Source organism: Podospora anserina, chromosome 2 (assembly GCF_000226545.1).
Source record: "Podospora anserina S mat+ genomic DNA chromosome 2, supercontig 2".
NCBI lineage: Eukaryota > Fungi > Ascomycota > Sordariomycetes > Sordariales > Podosporaceae > Podospora > Podospora anserina.
In genome coordinates, this window is record NW_001914858.1 from 3,618,658 (window position 1) to 3,635,444 (window position 16,787).

General features: G+C 50.6%; 3 protein-coding genes across 3 annotated transcripts, besides 1 other annotated feature; 2 read left to right on the forward strand and 1 right to left on the reverse strand.

Moving 5' to 3' along the window:
- Nucleotides 1-3,017: 3,017 nt before the first annotated feature.
- Nucleotides 3,018-5,079, forward strand: PODANS_2_10380 (uncharacterized protein; the record flags this gene model as incomplete). The annotated part of the gene is made up of 5 exons (XM_001911814.1): nucleotides 3,018-3,813; nucleotides 3,869-4,004; nucleotides 4,066-4,175; nucleotides 4,225-4,727; nucleotides 4,792-5,079. 5 exons carry the CDS (start codon nucleotides 3,018-3,020, stop codon nucleotides 5,077-5,079), a joined length of 1,833 nt encoding a protein of 610 aa, XP_001911849.1.
- Nucleotides 5,080-6,129: 1,050 nt separating this feature from the next.
- On the forward strand, nucleotides 6,130-11,454 carry PODANS_2_10390 (uncharacterized protein; the record flags this gene model as incomplete). Its single annotated transcript, XM_001911815.1, has 2 exons — nucleotides 6,130-6,211; nucleotides 6,344-11,454. 2 exons carry the CDS (start codon nucleotides 6,130-6,132, stop codon nucleotides 11,452-11,454), a joined length of 5,193 nt encoding a protein of 1,730 aa, XP_001911850.1.
- A 602-nt stretch (nucleotides 11,455-12,056) lies between these two features.
- Nucleotides 12,057-12,188: a sequence feature (rRNA 5S).
- A 752-nt stretch (nucleotides 12,189-12,940) lies between these two features.
- On the reverse strand, nucleotides 12,941-15,856 carry PODANS_2_10400 (uncharacterized protein; the record flags this gene model as incomplete). The annotated part of the gene is made up of 6 exons (XM_001911816.1): nucleotides 12,941-13,220; nucleotides 13,281-14,752; nucleotides 14,816-14,913; nucleotides 14,985-15,316; nucleotides 15,385-15,421; nucleotides 15,850-15,856. The coding sequence occupies 6 exons, from the start codon at nucleotides 15,854-15,856 to the stop codon at nucleotides 12,941-12,943; spliced, it is 2,226 nt and encodes a 741-aa protein (XP_001911851.1).
- Nucleotides 15,857-16,787: the final 931 nt, after the last annotated feature.

A 16,787-nucleotide genomic window follows, 5' to 3' on the forward strand; every position in this document is an offset into this window, starting at 1 on the left:
TTTCGGCTTTCGGCCGACAAGCACTCAATCGGCGGTTGTCTCCGTTTGGCAAGACCCGGCCACCGCGGCGCTGGGACGGTGGGGCCCCGGGAGCTCTTCCGCGCTCCATCCAGCAACGGCGGGGTCAAGCAACTCTGTTTCCAAGGCTTTTCCCCCTGCTTTTTCCTTGCCCGGAACCACCAATGTTCAACAGGAGGACAACGGCAGCCAAACGCACGAAATCTTGTTCCCACGTCGCAACGATTCGAAGTGCCCAAGAGAACCACTGCCGGCATTCGCTGCTACATACAGCAGGCAGATATGTGAATCCCCAAGGATCATGTTGCACCATTTGCTATCCAGACATCTCGATGTACGGTACGGTACCTACTGTCTGCCTGCGATAACAACTCACTCCACACGATCTATCATTGATGTTTCGAACTGTCAAGTTTGCGGTGTTTCAAAACTCCAAACTTTTTATCACCTGACCTTGGAAGAAGCATTAATGATATTTCTTGATACACAATCTCCCTGCTCCGAAATTGCCCGTATGCTAGTGTGGGTTTTACTAGGTTGTATCCAAATGTATGTTGGGTGCTTTTGCATTATAGCCCACGAGATGATCATATCATATCACCAGGTGGCATATAGCATTGACACAGGGTCTCTGCAAAGAAGATTTAAACATTGAAACCTCACAATTTACTTGCAACATGACGCGGGGAATGCTGCATTGTTTGAACATACTGCTACGGAACAATGATTAAGAGGCGAGTGCCGTCAGACAACCCCCTATTAGACCCTTATCCAGAACGATGGGAGATGATGTCTTGGTAAAAAGCTTCTATTTCTTATCAATGGTTGCGATAGGTGTTGATGAGGGAACCACCAAGACTTCTTAGAGTAGGGAGCAGAGGGTATACGGGAGGTGTTATACGTATGCAGGAGGGCACCATTGGAATAGCCTCAAATGGGGAAAAATAAGCACGTTCCCGTCGATAGAATATCACCTGCTCGGAACGACATAGGAAAAGCTTCCAAACATACTCTGTCAAATATCTTGAGTGGTATTTTTGGCCTAAGAATGAAGAGACATTTACTACCCGTGACAGCCTCGTTTTCCCTCGATGCTGCGAAAAGCTCGTTGTCATGCAAAGTGGACAGAAAGAGAACTTAGAAATGCTTATATTTGAAACAAGCCTGAACCTCTACATCCATGGGCTACCATGGGATATTACCTTCAGTTATGAACTATACTCATCAAGGGAGATAGTAAGCATCTGAAGCATCAGCCTTGAGCATATGGCGCATATGTCTCGACCCCGGATTATTTTACACTGTGACATCGCCTAACGTCTTGAGCGGAATTCCAAGACCAAAGTCAACGTAGACATGCTCGCAAATCTTGCTTCAATCTCAATACTAGACCAAGACTCGCATCTTGGTGTCACAGAGCAGTTCCCAGCCAAGCCGAAGAGAGGCCACCTTTCAACTCCTAAAGTAGCAAGAGTAGCGGACCCAAATATGAGGTATCGTGACATCGCCCTTTACGAAGTGTGGTCTCTATCCCCCGTCTTGCATATTGTGGGAGGTGTTTGAGGTCTTCAAACGCTGGTTGCATACTTGTACATGTTGCTGAGCCCTTTTGGACATCATCAGATTGGATTTCCTGTTGTTACACGGTGAATCAAAACCATGAAGCTTCAGACACTGTTGAATGACGAGCATGTGAAGGTCATGGTAGCTCTACCATCCAGCAGACATCACCACATGTGCCTGGCCATACCAACACAGGTAGGTACGAGACTCTTGAGCTTAGTCCCTATTACCCATATCACCATACACTTCACCAATCCCATCCAGGTAGGGTATACATGCCCACAGGTAAAGCAATTCCAAGGAATGGAATCATGTCATGAACAGGCTGTTACTCTACCACAATACAGATCAACATGAGCACATGGCTCTCCGCATTCTACGACTTGTCACTGCAGCATATCCCCGACTTACGAGGTAAGCCGTCTTGGTTGCGGTCGCTCCACGCTGTGTCGGCACTTGGGATCGTAACCTCGGAGCTCAGTTGGGCAGTGGAGAGAAGATAGCAGTGATGTCCAAGGCAGGTGGTTGTACAGTCATGAAGTTGGGGCACAATTAAGACACGGAGGCTGATACTTGTCTTACACAGATTATAACTCGTTTATTGGGTATGAAATAGGATGAGAACTTCGGCTCGGCTGGGTGAATACCATACATTATCCTTCTCGAACCTTTGAACAGGAGGGTAACCACCCGCCTGTGCCTTGTTTCAGCTTTTCAGGTCAAAACTTAGGGACTGAGGGTCGAAGTTCAAATGGTTTAGAAGTCTGGGATGAGATCTTTGCTAGCCGAATGGTGCTCAGTGTTTAAGTTGAGGATTGTAAGAATTGGCGAATCAGATAGCGCTCCTGACCCAAGAAGCGGGAGAGATAATGGGTGCTTGGGACTGAAACATGTTTCGTGTGGAAGTTCGGATGAGTGAGTGCGGCTCGGAGGTAAGCTTCCAGAGCTTCAAAGCTCTCATCTGGTCTCCGTGGAGGTAAGTGCATAGTTATCATTCCGAAGGAGCTTATTAAATCAAGAAGGTGCTGAAAATAAAACATGTCTCTTGGCGGTTAAGTGATCTTATTTAGAGAGTTTGTGTAAGATCTTGACTTTGAATTGAGGTCAATAACTGAGAGGATGAAAAGCGAGGTGATCGTGATCCAGTGACAAATCACGTGCTCCACTTTTCGACGTCACACCGGTTGTAGCCTATCAGCTTGTCGCAATTGTGCCCCTCCATTCCTCAAGGTGACGAACTAGGAAGGCGTGAGGTAAAAGGGTAGCTCAGGTCAGGCATCAAATCAACCATTGACTTTGGACGGAAGCTCCTCATGTGGAGTTCGCTCTTCCGACGACAGGCGGGGAAAACAGCCATCACCACCACCACCATCACCAGAATCACAGCTCACCAACAACAACGATTCGTAAGCCGCCTCACCTACACAAACGGCACCATGAGAGATCCGAACACCCTCTCTAATTATGATGCCTGGCGCACCCGGCACACCACTACCAACCTCAAGGTGGATTTCACTTCCAAATCCCTTCGCGGCAAGGTCATACTCGAGCTTGAGTCTCAGACGGACGAGAGCAGCAAGGAGATCATCCTTGACTCTAGCTACCTAGATGTTTCAGCCATTAAGCTGTCTGGGGAGTCCACCAAATGGGAGATCAAAGACCGCCAAGGAGCCAACGGATCCCCGGTTCACATTGCCGTCCCTAACGGTGCCCCCAAGGGAGATGTCGTCAAGGTCGAAATCGATGTTGCTACCACGGACAAGTGCACAGCTCTGCAGTGGTTGACTCCCGCCCAGACGAGCAATAAGAAAGCTCCGTTCATGTTCAGTCAATGCCAGGCCATTCATGCCAGGAGTTTGTTCCCTTGCCAGGATACTCCTGACGTAAAGAGCACCTATACCTTCAACATCACCAGTCCACATGTCGTTGTTGCGAGCGGTGTCCCGGTGAAGGGCGGTGAGACTGAGGGAGAGGGCGACGAGAAGGTTTACAAGTTTGAGCAAAAGGTTCCTATTCCATCGTATCTCTATGCGTTGGCCTCAGGAGATATCGAGAGCGCGCCGATTGGAAGGATATCCTCTGTTGCTACTGGGCCTAATGAGCTGAAGGCTTCGCAGTGGGAGTTGGAGGGTGATATGGACAAGTTCCTGGATGCTGCAGAGAAGATTGTCTTCCCGTATAAGTGGGGAGAGTATAATGTTTTGGTGTTGCCGCCAAGCTTCCCTTACGGAGGTGAGTGATGGTTGAACTGTTGGTAGCATGACATGCAAGGACTGACATATGGTAGGCATGGAGAACCCTATCTTTACTTTTGCTACACCGACGATTATCAGCGGCGACAAGCAGAATATCGATGTCATTGCTCATGAGCTGGCTCACTCATGGAGCGGAAATCTGGTGACGAGCTGCAGTTGGGAGCACTTGTAAGTCACTGCGAGCACATTGGGAACTATTCTAGGCCTGCTTCTAACTCTAGCGTTTTAGCTGGCTGAATGAGGGCTGGACCATGTATCTTGAGCGTCGTATTCAGGCTTCGATTCACGGTAGTGAGGCTCACATCGATTTCTCCGCCATTCGCGGATGGAAAGCCCTTGGTAAGTCTCGAGGCCATATACTGCCCGGTACCTTGCTAATATCGTCTAGAGGAGTCCATCGAAGAGTTTGGCAAGGATCACGAGTTCACCAAGCTCTGCATCAGCCATAAGGGTATTGATCCAGATGATGCTTTCAGCACGGTGCCTTATGAGAAGGGCTTCCACTTCATCTACTACCTCGACAAACTTGTCGGGCGTGAGAACTTTGACAAGTTCATCCCTCACTACTTTAGCAAGTGGGCGAACAAGTCTCTTGACTCGTTCGAGTTCAAAGATACCTTCCTCGGGTTCTTCAGCGCCCCGGAATACGCCAGCCTGAAAAACAAGATCGCGGAGATTGACTGGGAGGGCCGCTTTTACAACACTGGCCTTCCACCAAAGCCCGAGTTTGACACATCGCTTGTTGATGAGTGCTACAAGCTGGCAGAAAAGTGGAAGCAGAAGGATTTCCAGCCCAGCCCGTCGGACATCGAGGGATGGACTGGTAACCAAATTCTCGTTCTGTTGAACGAGGTTCAAGACTTTGAAGAGCCTTTGTCTGTCGAGCAGTCGGTATGTTCTGAACAGAGTACTCTCATTTCCTGGTCCCTATTTTCGCAAGCTGACACAGGAATAGCAATCCCTCGGCGAGACTTATGGCCTGACAGACTCCAAGAATGCTGAGCTGAAGTCGGCCTATTACCACATCGCCATGAAGGCCCAGGATACCAGCTCTTATCAGGGTGTGGCTGACCTTCTTGGGGAGGTAGGGCGCATGAAGTTTGTTCGCCCTCTGTACCGGAGCTTGAACAAGGTGGCTCGCGACCTTGCGCTGGAGACGTTTGAGAAGCACAAGGACTTTTATCATCCCATTTGCCGGCAGCTGGTTGAGAAGGACCTTGGAGTGGCTAGTAACAGTGCTTAAGCCATTCTATATCAGGCTCGAATTACCAATCAATGAACCCAACTTCACGGCGTAGCCAACGAAACAGACATTTTTGCCCGAAAGGCCAAAAACACTCCAACATTTTGTTTGTAGCACAATATCATGTTTTGGGTGTGGTATTCCCCGAAAAAATATCAGCCGCTACCTAAAAGCCCGTGGAGCCTTGTAAGAGACAGGGAAGAGGGTGCTAAATGAAAGACATGCAGGTACACAGAAGCTATGATGGTATGTTTTGAGATGAATAACCAAAGATCTCGTACACATGAACTGCTCATTTGATGTACAAAACATGATCACCGGTTACTTACATGCGAAGAAAACTTAATTTCCAGCCATGACGAAGCTTTCTGCTGTCCAATAAGCTTCGGCCCCACCCTCCAGACCAGTTTGTCAACCCTGGTTCAGCGTCGAGTTCCAGCGAGCGCATGCCGCTGGCAGCGTTCGCGCTGTCGCGTTCTGTCCCCGAGTTTTGTTGACACGGAACAGCACTTCTAGAAATCCCAGATCCTCCAGAGATCGCCAACCACCCCGACAGACATAGACGAGGCGCACAGTTCCCAACAGCCATCTCCTCAGTAGCTTCTGACCTGTCGCGCGCACAACACAGGCGAAGCTTCCAAACATCCCTTCGCGCACCGCTTTGACTCTTAACCACGATACCTAGCCCAATAACTTTGACAACTCCATTTTCCTCTAGGCCCCCGCGCACCTCCCCCGCAGACACGATCTCGATAAAGAGGTCCACCGTCCAGCCATTCCGCCCAGCATTCCCACCACCATACCTGCACCGCAGTAGGAAACACGACGATAAACCCCTCCTTGTTTTTGGCGTGGTGGAGGATGCGCGCGAATGTTGTTTTACAGACTGGGAACTACATGCTGGGAAATACCACGAGGGACTAGATTGCTCGATTAGCGAAACCCATCCGACGAGCTGTTTGTCCCTCCACCTCAGGGCCACAAAACAAACACGCACGAAGAAATTGGAGGTCTACTTTGTAAAGAGGAGATACACCACAAGTTCTAACCATGGCACCGGGCGCGGGCCCCGCGGGGGGAGGGGGAGGAAATATCAAGGTGGTGGTCCGATGTCGTCCCTTCAATTCAAGAGGTAAGCGACCGCCTCCTAGGCTACAAGAGTGCATATGGAGATGGTGAACTGACCTCTCACCTCAAGAACATGACCGAAACGCAAAATGCATCATCGAAATGAAAGGAAACCAAACCATCCTCACCCCTCCAGATGCCAGCGCGGGTGGAGGGAAATTAAGTGGGAAAGACTCGGCTCCCAAAGCGTTCGCGTTCGACAAGTCATACTGGTCATTCGATAAAAGCGCTCCAAACTATGCCGGTCAGAACCACCTCTTCGATGACCTGGGCCGACCGCTGCTCGACAATGCCTTTCAGGGGTATAACAACTGCATCTTTGCCTACGGCCAGACCGGTTCGGGAAAGTCATACTCGATGATGGGATATGGGAAGGATGCGGGTATTATTCCCATGATTTGCCAGGACATGTTCGAACGGATCAAAGTGATGCAGCAGGACAAGAATTTGAAGTGTACGGTGGAAGTCTCGTATCTCGAAATTTACAACGAAAGAGTACGCGACTTGCTGAACCCAGCGAACAAGGGAAATCTCAAAGTCAGAGAACACCCTTCAACGGGTCCGTATGTGGAAGATTTGGCCAAGCTGGTGGTAGGAAGCTTCCAGGAGATTGAGAACCTGATGGACGAGGGTAACAAAGCCAGAACTGTGGCGGCTACCAACATGAACGAAACTTCGAGTAGATCCCACGCCGTATTCACTCTCATGCTCACCCAAAAGAGATTCGATCCTGAGACAAAGATGGAGATGGAAAAGGCTGCCAAAATCTCTTTGGTTGATTTGGCTGGTTCGGAAAGAGCCACCTCCACGGGAGCGACAGGCGCGAGATTAAAAGAAGGCGCTGAAATCAACCGATCGTTGTCAACACTTGGTCGAGTTATCGCAGCCTTGGCCGATTTATCAACGGGCAAGAAAAAGAAGGGCGGTACTGGCCAGGTACCATATCGCGACAGTGTTCTTACTTGGTTACTCAAAGACTCGCTGGGTGGCAACAGCATGACGGCCATGATAGCAGCCGTGAGTCCAGCAGATATCAACTACGACGAAACCCTGAGTACGCTACGTTATGCCGACTCTGCCAAGCGCATCAAGAACCACGCAGTTGTCAACGAAGACGCCAACGCCAGAATGATTCGCGAGCTCAAGGAAGAGCTGGCACTGCTTCGGAACAAACTGGGTGGTGGTGGAGGAGCTCCAGGGATGCCGGTAGAATCATATCCAGAAGGTACGCCTCTCGAGCAGCAAATCGTCAGTATCACAGCACCGGATGGTACGGTCAAGAAGGTCTCCAAGGCAGAAATTGCGGAGCAGCTCAACCAGAGCGAGAAGCTTCTGCAGGATCTTAACCAGACCTGGGAGCAAAAGCTGGCCAAAACAGAAGAAATCCACAAGGAGCGCGAGTCTGCACTCGAAGAGCTTGGTATCAGCATCGAGAAGGGCTTCATTGGCATGTCGACGCCCAAAAAGATGCCTCATTTGGTCAACTTATCAGACGACCCGCTTTTGGCCGAGTGCCTCGTTTACAATCTCAAACCTGGAATCACAACGGTTGGCAACGTCGAGTCTAACGCGGACCACCAAGCAAATATCCGTCTGAACGGCTCCAAAATTCTCCACGAGCATTGCACCTTTGAAAACGCGCCTGATGGGACCGTGACAGTCATTCCGAAGGAAGGAGCGGCCGTCATGGTCAACGGCAAACGGGTTACAGAACCTTATCAGCTGCACTCTGGATATCGGATTATTCTAGGCGATTTCCACATCTTCAGATTCAACCACCCGCTCGAAGCTCGTGCGGAGAGGCAGGAGCGAGCGGACAAGAGTCTGTTGCGCCAGTCCGTTACCGCAAGCCAACTGCAAGCACTTGAGAGAACGTCACCCACACCCAGCCCCAGACCTGGCCATGACAGGAACCTTAGTACAGCCATCTCAGACTTTGGTGGGAGCCGCCCGGACTCTCCCTCTCCATTTATGCGAAACCCCAGGGAGGCAGATTGGTCTTTCGCGCGCAGAGAGGCGGCTGGCGCCATTCTGGGGACAGATCAAAATTTCGCCAGTCTTTCAGACGAGGAGCTCAACGCTCTCTTTGAAGAAGTGCAACGAGTCCGGGCCGAACGTGTCAATGGCCGCGATGACAACGAGGACATGGAGTCGATGGCATCCTTTCCTGTCAGGGAGAAATACATGTCAACGGGCACCCTGGACAACTTTTCGCTCGATACAGCACTAACGATGCCATCTACCCCTAAGCAGGGCGAGGCCGAGGACAGGCTGCGTGAGATTCGCGAAGAGATGCAGACACAACTTGAGAAGCAAAAGGAAGAGTTTCACGATCAGATCAAGAGTGCCGAAGCGGCAAATGTGGAGGTTGCCGAGATCAAGAAGGAGAAGGCCAAGATGGAGGAGACTCTGGTCAAGATCAAGGCCGAGATGCAAAAGCAGCTTGAGGTGCAAAGGCAGGAGTTTGAGAAGAAGATTGAGAAGTTAGATCCCCTCAAGAGACCGAAGCCCAAGCCGAGACTCTCGGAAGAGGAGATTGAAAGAGCCAAGGTCGCGGTCAAACATTGGAGGGGGAGGCACTATGTGCAAATGGCCGAGGCGGTCCTTCAGCATGCTGCTACACTGAAAGAGGCACAGATCATGAGTCACGAGCTGGATGAGCATGTCGTTTTCCAGTTTACAGTGGTGGATGTGGGCCACATGATGTGTTCGTCCTACGACATGGTCCTTAACGGGCTGACCGGCGAAGGGGAAGATCCCGCACTCGAAGATGCACCCAAGCCGTGCATTGGGATCCGGGTTATTGACTACAAGCAGAGTGTGGTACATCTATGGAGCATCGAGAAGCTCTACGATCGAGTGAGACGCATGCGGCAGATGTATCAGTACCTGGACCAGCCTGAATATGCCCAGCATCTCAGTTTGGACAACCCATTCATTGAGGACTGCATGCCGCAGTATACCCTCGTTGGAGAGGTTGACGTCCCGCTCAAGGCTGTCTTTGAAAGCCGAGTTCAAGACTTTACGCTTGACGTATTCTCCCCATACACATCGCACACGATCGGGATTATCAAGTTGGCGCTGGAGCCGTCTAGCGCGCGAGCGCCCACCAACACTCTCAAGTTTAACATCGTTATGCACGAGATGCTTGGGTTCCCCGAACGTGAGGGCACCGAGGTGCATGCCCAGCTATTCATTCCTGGCATCTCCGAGGATGGCATCACTACTACGCAGATGATCAAGGATTTCGACGAGGGCCCCATCCGGTTCGAGAGCGTTCATAGTATGAGCGTTCCGCTGTTCGCGCCACCCCAGACTACTCTTCGCGTGGCTATCTTCGCCAAAGTGTCTGCCATGCACCTCGACAAACTTCTCAGCTGGGACGACATGCGAGACGCTGTGCCTGCCAACCAAAAGCCCAAGACTCCTAGGATCAGCGAGACTCAGTTCTATACCGAAGAGAAGCATGATCTGCTCACCCGAGCGCAGATATTGGAGCTGAACGAAGAGGGCGAGTACAAGCCAGTCGAGGTCACGCAAACAAGCGAGATGGACAATGGAACTTTCCAGTTGCATCAAGGTCTGCAACGACGCATTTCTCTCAATCTCACTCACAGCTCTGGTGATGCCCTGCCGTGGGAAGAGGTGGCCAACATGCGAGTGGGTAAGATCCAGCTGCTGGATAGCGCTGGAAAGTCACCTGACATGGGATCTTCTGGCCCCGACCTCCATCTCAAGTTGGCCTCCAAACCAGTTTTCCGGACGAATGCCAATGGTACCAGAGGCTTGACGATCATCGGTCAGTGGGACTCTAGCTTACACAATTCGCTGCTACTGGACAGGATGACTTCGGAGAAGTACCGAGTTCAAATGACGGTGTCCTGGGAGATTTTGTCAGAGAAGCTAGCAGAGCCGATGAAGTTTTCAATGAATCTCTGCGTACAAATTGTCTCGCGGTCGTTCATACGACAAACATCAATGTTTTCGTCGCTCTGGCAAAACGTTCGGTTTGTGCACTCTTGCACAGGGATCTTCACTCTTCAAATGCGACCTGCGCCTATTAAGAGGGCGGGCGACTTGTGGAGGATGAATAGTCAGCATGACTACGTCAAGGGAGAGGAGCTTCTTACGGCTTGGACACCGAGGGGTGTATCTCTTGTGGCGGACTTTATTGGTTCAAGGAGGAAAAAGCAGATGATGAGTGAGATGGCAGTTATCCAGTCGCTGATGAAAAAATATGGCTATAGGGAGAATGGGCACCTCAACGGGAATGGAATAGACGGTGGAACCGACGATGACCTTTTGCCACCACCGAAAATCAACAGCGATGCTGATTCTATCGCCGAGTTGCTCAAGGATGACACACCTGAGGTATCGCCGACTACATCACCTGTTATCTCTCACTCCGAGCTCGCCAAGGATGGGGAAGAAAGCCCTGAATCAAGAACGACCGAGGAGCCCACACCACCACTGGAGGAAGAGAAACCAGCATCAGAGTATGACGACAGGCAAACTGCCCTGTTAAACAAATGTCTCAAGCTCTGGCAGCGCTACCCAGACTCTACGCTCAAACTCATTTCACCGGAAAACACCGATCCTCCAGAGGATGGTGTTGCAACTGAAAACAACCCCAACGGCAATGGGAATGAACACCATTACAGCGCCCCCACCTTTGTCGCTACTGTCATCCGGGTCCCTAAGAACCCTTCCGTCCTCAAAGGCGGTTATCTCTTGGTCCCCAACGCCGACTCAACTCGCTGGGTGAAGCGCTTCGTTGAGCTCCGTCGTCCATACCTTCACATACACTCCGTCGCCGACGGAGAAGAAATCGGCATTGTCAGCCTTCGAAATGCCCGGGTTGACTCGCAACCTGGTATTCTTGGCCTCCTACACTCCCATCAAGACTATGACCACAACAACTTTGACCCTGACAACGTGGCTCAACAACAAAGCGGCGGTATCGTAGGCGGCGTCGCGTCCACGGCTACAGGTTTGATCTCGTCTTTGACAGGCACACCCGGACAAGGGCAAGGGATTAGCAGGCTCAGCGAACGGCTGCAAGCAGGCGTGTTTGCCATTTACGGGACGGATAACACGTGGCTCTTTGCAGCGAGGAGCGAGAGGGATAAGCTGGAGTGGATTTTTAGAATTGATCAGAGTTTTGCGCAGACGGGGAGCACACCGGCCGGGAGTGTGATGGGTGCCGGGAGCAACAGTGGGACTGCTAGTCCCATGCCGAGGTGGTGAAGAAGAAGCGCGCAGAGGAAAGAGCACAATCGGATAGGGGTGGATGGGATGGTAAAAAGGGAGATACCCAGGACTTTTTATTTCTTTCCTTTATTTTGTTGACTTTTCGTTTATGAAGAACCTGGATTTTCATGAGCTGCTTTCATCCTGGCAGGAGATGACACACTGGAGGGGAGAAGATTTTGCTATAGATGGTTTCGTAAAGACGGTGGCATAGAAAGAGCTCCCTTTTTGTTTGTTGCCAGACTCATGATTTGTTTTTTTCCCTGTTGGTACATGAGATAAATGTATATAGCTAGGTGAGGTAGTTAGAAGCATGCTTTTGCAACACGCGATACGCGAACAAGGAAACATGTGACAGAGGGACGGTTGATTGTTAAAGCAGGATAAGGTAGTTAGGAAGGGGGCAGCCAGGGAAATGAATTGGGATGTAAATGAGGTTATGGAATTGAGCGAGATACCTATCATGCTTTGAAAAGTTGTCCCTTGGGTGTCAGTGATGTCTCGTTGTTTGCTAGCAGCGGCCCATCATCCCGGTCTTCAGCGTGTACATATGGAAGCTGGAGAGAGAATCCAACTTGATCAACTTAGTTTCTGCCCTCAACCAGCACATACGACCATACGCAGGTGAAAATACGGGATCCCGTCCGCTCTCCCCTGATCAAAACAGCTTACGGCCAGACCAGTACTCAGGTGGGTGACCACTGGGGAATTCCTGGTGTTGTATGTTTTTGGACCCTTTTTGGGTCCACTTAAAGGTCATCGCGAGGTCCTGGCAGCAGCACATTCGAGAGTTTTGAATGGGTGTTAAAAAGATGATGGTTGACTCGAGAATGTGCATTATATAATATTCATTTTGACCGATCTGATGGAATGGTTCCACGAGACCAGATGTCTAAATCTCGAGCTTCAGAAAAAGTCTGGGTTACGTTTGTCTGATGACGCTTACCGGAGCTTGGTTTTCGGTTTTCAAATCCCTCAAGAAATTGGCCGCTTGTTGTCGATAGATCTTGCTTGCCAGTAATCCTCGCACATCATTTAGGACACTGTCAGTATTATGAGCAATCAGCGTACATGCAAATGCATGGACACCCTCACTACAAAATAGTTGATACACACAAGTAGGTTAACCCATATCTATTGTGAATTATGCGTTAAAAGATGGCCATTACGCTTTTACAGATAGTAATAGGTCTTTAAAGATAGTTAAAGTACCTTTTAATTTACCTTCAAGGTATAGTTTACAATATCCTATAGGTTAACCTACTTGTGTGTATCAACTATTTTGTATTGAACAGAGATGTGGGTTACAGTATTGTATTCTACACGCTCCGGTCTTTTTCCATTTTTTTTCGCTAGCTAGCCATACTCAATCAACATCACCACTACGCCCGCTCCCACCCACTACACTCCTCATTGCTTTCATATAGACGACTATGCCGAGCCCCTGGATGGACGCTTGAGAGCTCTGCCAAGAAAAAGCATCCTAAGCCCGCGCCTCCAAGTATTTTGCTGCCTTTTCCCAAACAGCCTGGTCATTGGCCGAGAGCTCGCTCTGAGGCAACGCCTTGATACCCGCATAAATAGCCTTGAAGAACTCGCAGGCAATCTCGAGGTCTTCCGGAAAGGCAGTGGCGTAGGGGATATAACTGGAGGGAAAGTTCTTCTTCTTCTTGGCCATCTCGGGGTCGTTGGGATTGATCTCGTCAAAAAACGTCTTGACGGCAATGCCGAGGGATACGTCGGGATCGAAATGGAACGGGAGGCTACAACGTCAAAGTCAGTACATTTGGGTGTAGAAATGAGGAGAGATACCCATCCCATACCTGTTGCCCAACTCCCAGTTGGCGTCTTTCCGCCGGTCAGCCTGAGCAGCCATGAATGTCGAAGCCAAGATCGCCTCCACCAAGTCACGGTCTGCCGCCCGCACCTCGGATGCCAACGAACGGAAAGCCAGCAGACTCTTGCTGAGGGGCCCCGTATACCCATAGGATTCATGCCGAAGTTTCAGCAGGCACGCACACCTGCTGATCAACAGCAAGCTCAATTGGTCGTCCTCGCTGCCGTGCATGGGTAAGCCGCGCAACTCTTCATGCTTGTTCTTGGCATTTAACAAGTCGAAACGAACGAGCTCAAGAGCGACAATGATGGACTCATAAAGGTGTGGTACCTTCCAGTACCTCTTGGCTGTTGGCTGAAGTGCAGTGAGAGCTTGTGATAAGGCCTTGCCCCAGCTGGTGAGTTCGTGTTTATTGTCAACGTAGCCCCGAATGTGAAGAAACCGCCAGATGGAGAAAGATTTGATGAGGTCAGGGCTCAGATTCTTCACCTTTTTGTCCTTCTGAGAAAAGGTGGTGGCAACGAACTCTGGCTTCTCAAGCGCCAGAACTTCAGAAAAGATGGATCCGTGGACAAAATCCGGGAACAACTTCTCGACTACCTCGGCGGACACTCTCCAGCTTTTCCACTGCTCCAGGTAAGGGCCCTGGTTCTTGAAGTCCCACAACTTCCGCTTAAAATCCCGATCAAACCATACGCCCATGGTGACGGTGCTGTGTAAGAAGGCACGGTGAAGGCGAGCTACCACCAAGCTCAAGGCGGCTTCTTTGATCTGGGGAGTTTGTTGAGTAACCAGCTTCCTGTACTCAGGCGAGACCGTCCCATCCAGGGTGGGCAAAACCTCCATCGAGGCCGACGTCTGCTTCTTAGAGGCTTCAGCCTGAGTAAAAGCATGCGTGATGGGGTTCAGAATCCGTGGCCCAATTAGACCTGTGTTCAGGTAATGGAACATCTCGGGCGGAAGAGAGAGGCCCAAATACTCATAGTTGTCTTGGGTAAGAGTGTCATAGTTGTGAACGGTTATTTCTCCGTTTTCCTTGATGTAGGTGAAGTGGTCAACAAGCATTCGGGCCTTGCGGTACTTGTCCAACCAGTTGGGATCCTGTGCTTTGAGGGTATCGGCAAAGGTGATGCAGACCTGCGTCACATCCTTACGAGCGACTCGCAGGATGTTCAAAGCATCATTGATGTTGGACGGTTGGTTCTTGATGATGTTGCCGTCTGTAAGGGCAGGAAAGGCCGGTAGAAACGACGTGCCCGCCATGAGCATCAGGTCGACAAAAGTATGGTGAGTGACGTTGAGGACACTCAACAGATGAGTCTTGGAAACTGCGCGGACGGTTCTAGTTTCCCAGTCGATGCTTCTGATCACGCAGTCATTGATGGGGTACATCAGGAGCTCGACAGACCCCATGACACCACCGGCTTGGTCCGAGTCAGTCATATCAAACGAAGCAATCTTTTCACACGACGTGTTAGCAAGAACCTTCGGTAGGCATCAGGCAATCCTTAAACTGCTCACCTGAGCTGCAGCGTTGAAGGGCGCCACAAGAAAGTGAAGCTTTCTCTCCTTCAGTATCCCTTGAAGAAGGCGATAGAAGTTGTGAGGATGAAAGGCATCTAATTCAATTAGCTCTGAGCGAGACATGTCGCCTTCCCTGCGACCCTTGGGTTCAGGTCGATTTACATACTCGTGTTCTCGCCGAATGACTGAACGGCAGCATCAGCCTGGCCATTGAAGTACTGCTCCCAGGCCCTGTCGGTTTGGGCAATGCCTTCCCGAGCACGTCTGATGTTGACCTCATCTTGACCCTTGAGATTTTGGCCATCAAAGATAAAGAAAGGGATAACATTGTTGGCCTGCCATTGGTTAAGATCGTTCTCAATGCGCGACTGGATACCGGTTACGCCCCCGAGGGCCGAGAGGAGGGGTTCGCTGGGCTGTGAATCGAGCTGGAGGTGGAGATAGTAGGTCGCGTCAACTGCGATGGCGTGGTCCTCGAGCATCGATACAGGATAGCTCCTGAATGAAAGCAGGCAAGCGGTTAGCAAAGGTGCTCGGAGAAGGCGGACGAAATGGAATTGACCTACGCCACCTGGGAGTTGATGTACGCATCCTCAAGAAGAGCTTCCATGGCTGATTAGTGAACGGTGCTTTCAAAGTAGAATATATAAGAAAAGAGAGGTGAAGAGACGGGGATCCGTCGTTGGGTTTGTTGCCGTAGGCGCCGAACACAAAGATACGAGACAGCGAATGGCTGGGGGGGTATTGTCTTGTGTTGCGTACGGTATGCGATGTGTGCGTGGAACAGCGGTGGTGTCACAGTGGTGGGAGAGCTTGTGATGCGTCACTCCCCGAGCTCGAGGATGCGTAAAGGTAGGGCAGGTTGTTGTTTCGCAACGATAAGGAAGGTACGGCGTGCGTGGAGAGGTAGGCGCAGAGCTTGGTGGCAGATGGCGGCGGGGTAGGTGTTCGTTTCGTCGTCGAGAGTAGAGCGCAGAGGGCAGAAAGAGGGCAAGAGCAGTCGAGAGAAAGAAGTCAGATCGTGGACTTACTCGGCATCGTGACGGTGCGGCGATCACAGCAGCGATCAACAACGAGTCTTGGGGGCAGTATTCGGCGCGGCAACAATGACAGAGGGGGGGGGGGCGTCTATGAGAGGGTCCCACAACTGGCGGCCAAATAACCTTTCCCCAAAAGAACCCAAGAGTCGCAAAGCTGGGGTCCCTTTCCTTCGGTTGGGCTGGAGCAACTTCGTAAGAGGCTCTCAACGACAAGATGCCAGGAACAGACTTAATGGTGGAGCTTCAACCCAAAGCAGAGTCTGGCTGGGCTGACCAGTTAGGTAGATTATGGCTGTGGAATTCGGGTATGATCAAAAAATCGTAAAGTGAAGAAGAAGATTAAGGAACGACTCGAGAGTTTGTCAACCACAACCGCAGACCATCATCTGGCCGGAAATCACAAGGAGGGGTCGTTGTTTTTTCCTTTTCTCGAAAGAGGCGTGAGGCTCAGGAACCAGAAGACGCTTTGAAACCTTGCTCCCTTTTCCGTGTGGCTGATTGCTGCAGATTGACAGGGGCCCGAGCTCCCTTCAATCAATGGGTGCGCACTGTGTAGACACACTGTGACCCCTGAGATGCCCCCTTTCCATCTAGCTCTCATGGATTCCAACATTGAGGATCTGTACTCAGGCATGATTCAAAAATGTATGAACGCAAAATAATAGAAGATACCTTGCCTACTCAGTCAAGGACTGCGCCTCAGCATCAGACTAGGTGTTGAGACCCAATCCCATTTGCTTACTCACACCCAGCCAACATTTCAAAATATTTTCCAGAAGCCTCGAAGCCTGCAATGGAAGCCTTCTACTTCCAATTTCTCAGCCTGATAAATCAGTCCAATTGGTTTTGATTTCAACACCCACCATCAAGTTACCTAACCACTCCGGAACGTAACCGTTAGGCGACTCCTCAGTGACTAAGCCCGACTA